The following is an 11,659-nucleotide window of genomic DNA, read 5'->3' as shown; positions in this document are numbered from 1 at the left end:
GGGCATCAGAGGTTCTTTTTTTTTTTTTTTACTTTTTTTTGAATAAGGCATTACCATCAAATGTAGACCTTATTGACCTGGGTTGAAGTTAAACGAAGCAATCCCTTTTTGCCATGTGTGAACTGAAACAATGTGATCCATGTTTTGTGTCGTCGAGATGGCAGGTGAAGTGTGGGGGATTTAGAAACTGCTATTCACTCTAAATCATTTTTTTTTTATCTTTTCCATCGCTATTCCCCTTTTTTGATTTGGAAATAAGTGAAACTGGAAAGAGAAGTGGTACTGAAATTATTCATGGAAAAGAAAATGAAAAGTTTTATAATGTAAAAACAAGTAGCATACAAGTCTGGAGAGAACAGATAATTGGTACTTAACAAGTAGGTTTTGAAATCATAAAATAACGTCTAGACTCTAGAAGTAGTCAATTCAACTGCCAAGAGAATAGAAATACTTGTAATAATAGTTTGAGAACCAAAACTAAGATTTTGGCATATGATAATTGATACCTTGTAGCCAAAAAGTTCACAGCATGCCCGCCTGAAAACAGAGATTCTGTCTGCAAAAACAGTCTTGTATCTGTGCATCATATATCGCAGATGCCTAAGTTCCGAAAAAAGGGAGTGGTATGTGCGACAGATAACTCTGAGAAAGTATTCAACACTCACCTCTCCTCACGTTTTTCTAGAGTTGCAACTTGCTCTTTTAATTGTTTGATTTTCCCAGCAACATATGAGTCAACAAGTGTACCAGCATCAGCTTCGCAGCACAATTTAACCAACAAAGCCATATCAACAGCCACCAGAAACAACGGAATTAGTTTACTAAGCATATACCACAGTTTTCTTCATTTATGCAATGTTGTTGAGCAGATTGTAGAGTGGTTCTCATATCAAGTTGCAATAGCAAGCTCTGATATATTCATCTTCTTACAAATTAAGTTTGCTTCACTTTTTACTAGAGAGGAAGGTTAGAATAAAAAGCTCCACCATAACACCAGTCTTCATCTATCTATTTTTAAATAACAATTATTTGTAATATAATTTCCTGCACTGAGTTTTCTCAGAGTTAACTTCAGCCAATCTCTCGAAGCTCAATATGTGTTTATGTTACATCACATAAATTATGCGAAGATGGCACCACTAGTAATTTATATTCCTCAGTGTGGCGAAAATAAAAATGGAAAAAATAAATTTCATGTCATGCACTCGTAACTTGGTGGGATGTATATCCCATGGATCACTCTTTTCTTCCTATGAGGCGGAATTTTATATAATGCTTGAAGTGAAATATCATACATCTATAGTGTATTGGATGTCACGCAACAGATCTGATCAGGTAAAGGGTTCACAATCAAGTAACACACATATACCCCCCTTAGCGCACTTTTCAACTTGGTGCAGAGGAACAATAAAAGTAATAAACAACCTGACTGTGCTCTGTTATTACCAATACTATAATGATCCTAACAACAGAAATAAATATGCAAGTTGTTTTAAAAAGAAGAAATATGCAAGGGTTTACAGTCTAAAACTTGATTTTCTTACGTGACTGCTTTTTGAGTTCTTCAACAGCCAGTAACTTCTCCTTGGTCTTCTGCAACTCATTTTGCAGCGCCTCAATTGTCTGTTTTGCCTCACTGTCAACTGTTAGGGTGTTAACCATTCGTAGAACTTTTGTATTAGCAGAAGAAAAATTTCCATGTCCCAGCTGTAGAAGCAATCAGATTCATCATCATAAAGAAGAGCAATAGAAGTACAAGTAGAGAATAAAGAATCCGACCAAAAATAATTTGTGGTTACAGACAAGGAAAAAATAAACGAAAATATCAATCATTATCAGCTGCTATTTATAATTATCCATTTCATGGCAGTTTAGATAAAAGCATCCGTATTATGAAATTTCAATTTCATGATTAGTTATCATTTCCTGGGGAACGTTTCTTAACTTGCTATGGTATAAGACCAGAAGAATAATTTAGCTGAATTGTGGACTCAGCAATTATAAGTTGTCCGCATGATTAAAAATCAAGCCAGTAAACAGTAGAGAATAAAATAGCATGAAGAAGGAATAAATATAAAAAAAATGAGGTTGGCTGTCATTGACGTAAAGAATATATCAACCCTTCCAGGGTAATTAGTGGAACTTACCACACATAGAAAGTTATTCCAGCTTTCTGCTATGCTCTTTTCCAGTGGACATCAGCTCAAATTCTCATTATTACAATCAAATAAAAGAATATCTAATCCTCCCAACAAAAAAATAGTTTATGGCCGTTTAGTTCAAAGATTCAAAATTCTATTTGTTTTTCGCTGGTCAAACTATCAACTTTTTGGACATATGTGAGAACTTTCAATTTAATCACTGTCATGTTAAACTTTAGAAGTATGAGAATAGTAGGCAATGGTGAAGATAGCAAGGATCACAAAAAATTGTTGGACAGAAGTAGATTTTCCTTGAAACGCACTCACACCTTGGACTCCAACAAAGATATCTCTGATCGAAGACGATCATCTTCTCTCTCTAACATCTTCAATCTTCTTGCTTCATTGGTTAACCTCTCATTCAGCAGCTTTATTTCATCATGTTGACGGCTATTAATCTCCTTCAGTTCAATTAAATTTTTTTCTAGTTCGATCGAATAGTTTTCCTTCTTGGAAAGGGACATTTCAAGCTCCTGTCAACATGATAGATTGATTAGAATATAAACTGAGAAAGACAACAGGATGAGTTACAAGCAAAGGAAGCATGGCACTCTATAACCTGAACAATAGTTCCACTGACTGATTCAGCTCCACCTTGAAGATTTGTGTGCTCTTTCAAACCACTGACAACATTTCTCAAGCGGTCTCTTTCCTCTGTAATTGAAGCAAGCTGCAACAGCCAAGCAGATAAATCAATGAGCAGAATTAGTTGGTTTTGTGCGCTAAAAGTACGAAATATTTTTCCAAGATAATCTCAACTTTCTCAACAGTTATCCAGGTCAACATAGAAGAATCACAATTCATTTACAAGCATCTAACAACCAGAACTCATTTAATGTAGTACTAAATACTAACCATGAACTCTAGCCTTTGGATTTCTGCTTTAAAGGACTCTGCCCTCTCTGTTGCCATCGTAGCATCAGTATCAGCTTGTTGTTTATCAAGTATTGAAGTATCAAGAGCCACTTGTATTTGTTTCATCCTTGCGTGGGCCTCACCTTCTCTAATCATGCTATCAACCACCTCCCTGCAATAGCGAATTAAGAAAATAAAAAATTCAGACATGAAAATACACCAGAACAACAACATGAACAATCTGGCCCACCCCAATGAAATCAGACGATAATCGTTAAAGTTCATGAAGCAAAACTAAAGTTAATACAGCAAGAGGCACAGTTATTACATTTCTTTTCTCAAATTCATCTACTTTCAATCAGAGAAATAGAAGTTATATAAATATATAGACATTAAATGATGCAGCAGTTTCGGTAGACATTCTTGATATTCATAATATCAGAAGTACCGGCAGTATATAAAAGTTGAATACATGACAGAAAACAAGGGGGAGCGAGAGACACAGAGAGAGAGGTTTACGTTTAATTATTTAAATAATGTCGTAATTTTTAACTTTTACAGCATCAAAGTAACAACAGAAAAAGGATATATAACTAAGTATAAAAGAAAGGCTGACTAAGCAGTAGCATACTTCTGTAAAGCTGCAAACTTGAGAGGTATATCATCTGCAGATGATACACCAGGTATTTCCTTGATCACTGATTTCCATGTAGACAATTCATCCTCCAACTTCTTCATGCTCGACTGGAGATCAGCTAATTTAAGCAAGTCCATCTCTGTCCTCTCTCTGCGGTTCTTTTCTTCATGCAATTTTTCTTTCAACAACTCAATGTTATCATGAGAAGCTTTTATCTTTCTTGCTTCACGTACTTCAGACTCCTGATGACAGATTGAGCCAAGTTACAACAACGTAATGGATCATGACATTATAATGGATGACTACAGTATGGAAATCTCTGGTCAAGGATAATAAGGTATGCAAGAAATATAGGGTAGGGACTTTTAACTGATTGATTCTCGTTGAAGAAGCACCAAGAAAATGGTAGTCACTGCAATCATCATAAACCCCAAGCACCAAATACTAATGATGCGACTTTATTTATGTGAACTACCAGGTGTATGTAAATTTACAATGATTCCTAAGCTAAAAGTGTGTTTGGTGCCGCAATAATGTAGATGACTACTTATAAACAGGATGCTTCTTCATTACAGAGGATATCTGCTAGTAGCTCACTCCCTAGTTTTTCTTGTTACTGAATGACCACCTCATCTAAATTACAAAAATCTTGAACCACTATAAATGTGAGGCATTTAACATTATAGTCTGTAACATGCCCAATCACACATGGACTACATTATTTTTTTGTCCAATTTCCATCTAAACTCTTTCCATGAATTGATGACCATAAGAAGCAAATACAAAACCTCCAGACCTAACAAGAAACATTCAAAATTTACAATGCACAATACACGGCTTACATAGTTCCTTAGTTCATCTTGCAAATGTTTCACCAGTAAATCAGCATCCTTGGAAGGAGCTTCCAGAGATGTTAAGGTGGATAACTTTTTTTCTACCACCAATTTATCCTGCATGCACTGTTAACAGTGGAAAAGAAATTGATTGCCTATCATAATGCAATTATTACACAGGATTCAATTAAGTACATGAACGTAGAAAAAAGAGATTGATAATTATTGTCGATTACATTGACAATAAGACAGGTACATTTTTATCCTTAACATGGACAAGAATGAACCCGCTTTCATGCTTCATGCATACCTGAAAATAGAGAAACACGAGAATATACTTCACCTCAACACACATTTAGCCACAAAGGTCAAAATTTCATGGTAAGCAAACAATATTTCAGGCTTAAATTCATCTGAACATAGAAAAATATATTACGGCGAGAAATTAAAAAAAATCAAATACATAGGTTGAACGTAGCAAAAAAATTACCTCATCAAGTCGCTTCTTAAATTTTTCCAATTGTTCGTTCACTAGTGCTGACTCTTTTTCAGCATTTTCAGCTCTGCACTGCATTTTCTCAAGCTGAAACACAAATAAAGAAATTTAAATACTAAGTGACCATGCATAGCGTTATCCCTGTAAACAAAGTTGAAGTACCAACCTCAGCTCTTATTCTAGAAATGGAAAACTTCGATTCATTGCTCAGTTGTACAATCTCATTTTGAAGACGTCTTTTCTCCTTGTCGACGCTTCCAGCTAAAGTACTAAGCTTTCCATCTAAAATGCTTGCTTTTTCATCAGCTTTGGATGCAGACAACTCAGCTTTTTTGCGAAGACCCGTCTCATTTCGGAACTTTACCTACAAAACCAAATACAACAGAACAGGTGCAAACAGGAAAATAAGAAGAACCAGATGGTAAGGAAATGGTGTTTAAAAACTATTTAAATGAAATCAACACAGTAGTAAAAAAGTTGAAAGAAAAGCTGAAACACAGACAACAAATAATAAGGTTAGAGAATTCACATATGTAAGATCACACAAATATAATTTATGAGAGGCTCATAGGGAAGGGTAGAAATTGAAGTAAAAAGTCATCATACTACAATTGGACATAGACGACTATTAATGACTACAACATGAATCTCAAAAACTTAACAGCTCATAGGTTCTATAATGCAGTAGTCCACTGGGGGAAAGGGAGTGTTTACTACAGCGGTTCAAAGCAGTCAAAATGCAGCGATCATAGAGTTCCAGAATAGTTGAGGGTACAATAAAGCAATAGCACTTTAGAAATAGTTCTCATCCAAATTATTGAAAATATATACAAATCTGAAGCATGCCAATCTATGTTCATGCTTCAAGAGAACCCAACAGATAGAGCTGTCAGACGGGCTGCCTGCCGGCCTCGGCCCGTGGCCTGCCCCGCCAACTAGGCAGGTTGGAAAAACCTAAATTCAATCCAACCCCCAACGGATTACGGGTTAGGCAAGCCAACCCCACCAAAAAAAATTAGTAAAAAATAAAAAAAATTGGAAATTTTTTTAAAAAAAACACACATAATCAATTATAAATAATATACTAATTTCAAAATTCATCATCCATATATAAATCATAATAAATAATACAATTCTTTCAAAATTAACAAGGTTCTAAAAGTCGCTAAACGTTGGTCTAGCAGTAGGCACTAGTCGTGTGCTAGACCAATGTCTAGCACCTAGGCGGGGACATGACACAAGTAATAAATCTGTTATTGAAGATAAAAAAATAAAAAATATGTTTAATATATTAGTTATTGGGGATTAGGCCAATTTAAAAATTAATGGGTTTGTCCATTAATTGGCCCAAAATTTAAAAAAAATTGATATGTTTCATTTTTCTCTTATCCTAGCCACCATTGATTACTGTCATTTTCATTCATTTCTTCTCCTTCCTTTCTCCCATTTTCATTGTTCATCATGCCTATAATCTCATCAGCTATAGAAATTCTGAAAGACCGCCGTCGTCGAAATCTTCGTTGTTCTCAGTCAATTTGACTGACGCAGACGGAGTCCCACCACCCCAAGGCCGACCAGCACCTTTTCAGTGCGCCGCCCTAGACGGCCGCCTAGGGTACAATATAGAATACTGAAAATTAATCAATTATACATAAACTATTATAATTATAAATAATATAAATATTTCAAAACTTATCAACCATATATAAATCGTTTCATATAATATAAATCTTTCAAAACTTGTCAACAACACATAAAATATAAGAAATTATAATTATAATATAATTTATTAAAAAAATATTTGACGGACCGCCGAAATCACAACCCAACCCGCCCTTTTTAGTGACGGGGCGCAATGGGTCAAATCCAAATTGATGGCTCTAACAATAGAACCTCAAATTTAATTCATATGGACACATGCGAGTTCAGTTGGATTGAAAAGGTTAACGAAAATGCAGGCAATTAAAGTTGGGAACTGTCCATTCTTACATGACAATTTGAGAACTGGTCTTGAAATGATTCGATTAGGTTTTGATGTTGTGGATACCCAAAATACATCATTATTTCCCCAGTCCAATAATATATCTTTTGTCTTGATTCTGACCTAAATACGTATCACGTAATGTTCAAGTAAAGTAATATAAAAAAACTATATGAATATTCCATATCAAAGAAAGACCCTTGAGAAATAAATTTTGGGGAAAATGCACATTAGATTCAGATGTCAGATGGTGCATCAAAAATAAGTACAACATTCAAGTTCAAGTCAGATGATTACAATTTGTTTTCTCCAATTGGTAGTCGGACCTTTAAAGGAGGATCATCTGTGGCTGGTGGTACTGGAGTTAATGACATGCATTGGAATAGAGGATTTCATCCATTGAGTGTTAAAAAACTCATAAGGACACTTAAGAGCGCCCCTAATCAGTTGGTTCACCATTGTCATATTAGAACTAATCTCAGATAGAAAATGAACAGATCTATTTTCAAGCAAACCATTAGGATATTAGATGTGGCTCATGCCGATGTAGACATTATATAGAAATTATGTATGTACTTGTTGATACCCCCGTATTTCCTTCCAAAATGTGGTTTAAGTATTTCAGGATACTCAAAGCATAAGTAGGTAAGAAGTTCTAACTATAAAGAGACCAAATCGAAAATTATTATTTGCTGAGAGATTATTGCAAGCACCAAGTCTGAGATGTATGCATACTTGCCACTGGGACAGAGTAAAACAGAATAAAATGATAGTGAGGTGCACCAATTGATCAGGCTAATCCAGATATCACCACACTCAATCCAATAGCTAGCAGACAACATATTAGTATTGTAGGAGAAAAGGTGGCAATTTCAAAATTCAAGGCAATGCAAGGTTTCAACAAACATACTACTATGCAATCGTCACAGTGATTTTACTGCTTCATGTGCAAACAAATGAAATTTAGTCTCTGAAAAACAAACCAAGAAAACAGTAAAATCTTACTATGTCCTCACTTTCTCTCAGCCATCACAGAAAGTGAGAGTCAAATAAAGACAACTATAAACTGCTCAACCTACATTGACCCACAAAATGTGAGCTTAGGGGTCCACTGGCACAGCCATATAACTAACTTGAAAATCGCAAGAACTGGCAGGGCCAAAAAACTGGCAAAACCATGTAATGCACACACTAGGTTATCTCAGACACAAACTCATAAGAATGAACTGATCGTGAGCAATATCTCAATGTTACACGGCCTAGGGATTTCATCCTCAAAAGCTTAAAATGTAATTTCCATGTTAAATCAACAAATTACCATTCGGTGGGCCAATTTGGGAGACCAAAAACAGCTCATTTATGTTTTATAATTCTCCAAAACAAGAACAGGTATATGGTTCTATTTGAAAGCACCTATTTCTGGAGAAACAATAAATAGAAACAAGGTCCCCCTGTTTCAGTTTTGTTTTCTTAATTTTTAATTTTAATTTTAATTTTTTACTAACTAGAACCTCGTTTTTACCCTTTCCCCTTAGGCCTTGGTCAATATTTCACCCAATTCACCCTACTTCATCTATTCCACATTCACTTCTCATTATATCTGTAATATATCATCTAAATGTAATTAATAAATCAGAGGTGTTCACGGGCATTTTATAAATTTATATTTGTGTGTTTTATAATTAAACTTTATATTTCTAGATAAATATGTTTCCAATTATACTTTTACACTTCTAAAAACATTTTTATTAATACAAATTTAACCATTTTACTCAAATGTATTATAGATCATATTTACTTATTTTAAAAATAACATACATAAAAAAAATAGACCACTACTCAGTACTGTAAGTTTCAATAATTTCAGTGACAAAAAACGGTCAGAGAATTCCTCCCAAATATAGACTTGTTGAGAGTTTCTAAAATACAATTTTCGATCCAAAAAAGACAACACTTCTTCGTTGTTTTTAAAAAAACTGTTAGCGCAATAACCAGAAGCGTGTTTCATTTCTCCTTCATTGGCACATGAGGCCCCTATTGCTACCATCCATAATTACGAAATCATCTCTAGTCTCTACACATGCTAGACTAATGAAAAAAACAAGACACAAAAACACAGAGTACTGAAACAACTCATGAAATCAAATGATCCTTCAGTTTGCCTGATGTCACAGCTCAAAAATCCAATGGCACAAAAAATACAGCATTAGACTTAAAATCACAATAAATTGCCGCACCTCAAGTTCACTAAAGGATTGTAATTGTTTTTTGAGCTGTTCTTGAGAAAAATCAACCTCCTTTCTCAGATGCTCTTGCAACATCAGCTCACGTCCTTTAGCTGCAGCCAGTTCTTGCTCCATATTACATAGTTGATCTCGTAACTTCTTTCTCTCAGCTTCTACAATAATAATTCAAACTAAAATTAAATTAAACATCACTACCTTTATTCACAATATCATTTTAGGCATTTCATCAAAAAAATTCAAAAATAGGGCATGGGCATATTGATGCTTGAAATAGATCATGAACATATATACTGGAGTGCGTGATGAAAAATAAAGAAGTAAATAGATCAAGTACGTCTAAATAAACTAGCTAGAATTGTCTTTACTGGTAAAAAAAAAAAATTGTTTTCCTCTGAACCGTGAAATCGTGGGTGATGACATTGAATGAGTTTTTCAGTTATATGAATAAGTAACTTATCTCCATAAGAACTTTAACTATACAGAGTTCACTCATTCCAATTCATGGAAATATTTAAACACGGGGAAAACTTAGAGATTGAAAATAAAAAAATTTAAACCAGGCACTTCAATTGTTCAACATAATCAGTTAAGAAGCTGGCAAAAGACATCAATTTAAAACCAGTAAAAAAACTGATTGAAGAGTGGTGGTGAGAAAGCACTCAAAGCATCAGAGAAGCAAAGATCAAAATTTACAGATGCTATATTCTTCCTGTTCCAAGAGAATGAGAACCAGAGACCCCAAATAAGTAATCACCATAAATAGAAGTTGGCTGGATAAAAAAATCTATTTTCAATAGTTGATTGTGTGCATGCGATACAGTTTAGATATTATAAGTTTGTTAGTTATGTTATTCATTAACAAAAGTATAAACAATATGTATAGGTATACAAACTATATTATATTACATGAGGGAGCCTAGTGCTAGAATAACTAATTTTGGGGTCATAGTTTAATTTTTCCTTTCTAAACAACCATTGTGATGTCTGTTAGTTTTCCACTCTAGAATTTAAGGTTAGTACGAATCCCATTATCAATACCAATATAACTACCGGATCCTTAATAAACATAGCTGTTCAAGCCGCACCAAAAACTTAATAATTTCTAATCACTACATTCTCAATTATCAAAAGCAACGGGGACTAATATTTCTCTGAAGAGGAACAACTTTTTAATGATACAAGTCCATAAATGACCGACTGGAGGCATAAAGCTGAGACAATAGTGGAAAGTGACGAGTACAGAGATAATGGAGAAAAAGAAAAAGGACAAGGAACTTAAAACATGTTATCGTTGTTTTGCTCTCCATGTGCGCATGTTATCATGGATCTTATAGAGGTGCAGAAATATATAATCCCAATCTCACCAGTTTTTCTGAAACCATCATTCAATACTTCGAATTTAGTTTGGTAATCACGTGCTTGTTTTTCTGCACTGCTCAAGGCATCAAAAAATTCTGATTTAACCTACAAGAACAAATTGCTACAGCCATGAAATTGTCAATCAAAGTTCCTCAAGCAAATTCATTAAAAGAAAAGGAAGAGTGGCCCCCAAAAATGTGCATAAGAAATCGAGCCAGTCATTCATGTCCACAGTACCAACCCCAGATTGGTGTAATAAGTCAATTACCCGCAGAAACAAACCAACGGAGAAAAAAAAACTAGCGCGGGAGCCAACAGATATTAAATTCATATATACACAATATAAAATATTACCAACATATCAGATAGAGATGACTCTGCATAAAAAGGAGAGCAATTGAATCGGAAAAAGAACTGAGCTTATACCATCTGACGGCATTGGTAAGTACAGAGCATTTGATCGGATGTAATGGGGATTGAGTGGTCGTGAGAATGTTCCGGCTCCAGCAGATCCTCGAAAATCACCAGCTGCCTGTTGGAAGTAGGGCTCATATCAGCACGGTCTTCCGGCAGCAGCGCTTCCGCCCTCCGCTTCCGCGGCGGTGGAGTTCTGAGAATCATCTTATGTATTTCAAGGAATTTCGACAACACCTGGAATGATTACAAAACTAGGGTTGTAATCTTTGTGAGATTGATTTGATTAAGGATGAATTTGAAAAGAGAGGCGCCAACCAAAGTACATAAGCTAGCTTTTTGTGTGCGCGCCTCCAAGTTGAGGGAGCCTTGCTCATACGAATTAATAATGTCCGAATATATTTTTAATAAATTTTTTTAATTGACAGACATCAAACTTGAGCTCAATTCCAAATATTTACTAAATAAAATTTTGAAATTAAGTTGGAAAAGCACAATCGAACTTGAACAAAGATAGTTTATTTTTTATTTCGAATTTAGCTCGATATATAATTTTGAAAAATAATCATTATGGATCGTCTCGATCTATATCAATAATAATAAGTAATAATTTTGATATAAAAAATAAAAAAATCAT

General features: G+C 34.6%; 1 protein-coding gene across 2 annotated transcripts in view; it reads right to left on the bottom strand.

The window, feature by feature from the left end:
* LOC140984936 (mitotic spindle checkpoint protein MAD1) overlaps nucleotides 1-11,399 on the bottom strand; it is a 13,600-nt gene extending 2,201 nt beyond the window's left edge. Inside the window, exons 1-13 of one of the 2 annotated variants that reach the window (XM_073452635.1) lie at nucleotides 11,035-11,399; nucleotides 10,614-10,713; nucleotides 9,241-9,401; nucleotides 5,189-5,386; nucleotides 5,017-5,109; nucleotides 4,536-4,652; nucleotides 3,688-3,935; nucleotides 3,057-3,228; nucleotides 2,761-2,871; nucleotides 2,471-2,674; nucleotides 1,545-1,707; nucleotides 666-756; nucleotides 507-576 (exon numbers count right to left, since the gene is read on the bottom strand). In XM_073452635.1, coding sequence (XP_073308736.1) covers nucleotides 507-576; nucleotides 666-756; nucleotides 1,545-1,707; nucleotides 2,471-2,674; nucleotides 2,761-2,871; nucleotides 3,057-3,228; nucleotides 3,688-3,935; nucleotides 4,536-4,652; nucleotides 5,017-5,109; nucleotides 5,189-5,386; nucleotides 9,241-9,401; nucleotides 10,614-10,713; nucleotides 11,035-11,229 — 1,923 coding nt within the window. In that variant the 5' untranslated portion in view covers nucleotides 11,230-11,399. The remainder of the gene's footprint in view (nucleotides 1-506; nucleotides 577-665; nucleotides 757-1,544; nucleotides 1,708-2,470; nucleotides 2,675-2,760; nucleotides 2,872-3,056; nucleotides 3,229-3,687; nucleotides 3,936-4,535; nucleotides 4,653-5,016; nucleotides 5,110-5,188; nucleotides 5,387-9,240; nucleotides 9,402-10,613; nucleotides 10,714-11,034) is intronic. The other variant, XM_073452637.1, reaches the window with a different exon arrangement.
* Between the last annotated feature and the right edge of the window lie 260 nt (nucleotides 11,400-11,659).

This window comes from Primulina huaijiensis, chromosome 9 (assembly GCF_012295235.1).
Source record: "Primulina huaijiensis isolate GDHJ02 chromosome 9, ASM1229523v2, whole genome shotgun sequence".
Taxonomy (NCBI): domain Eukaryota; kingdom Viridiplantae; phylum Streptophyta; class Magnoliopsida; order Lamiales; family Gesneriaceae; genus Primulina; species Primulina huaijiensis.
The sequence above is the reverse complement of the archived record's forward strand: the minus strand, read 5'-3'. Positions and strand labels throughout refer to the sequence as shown.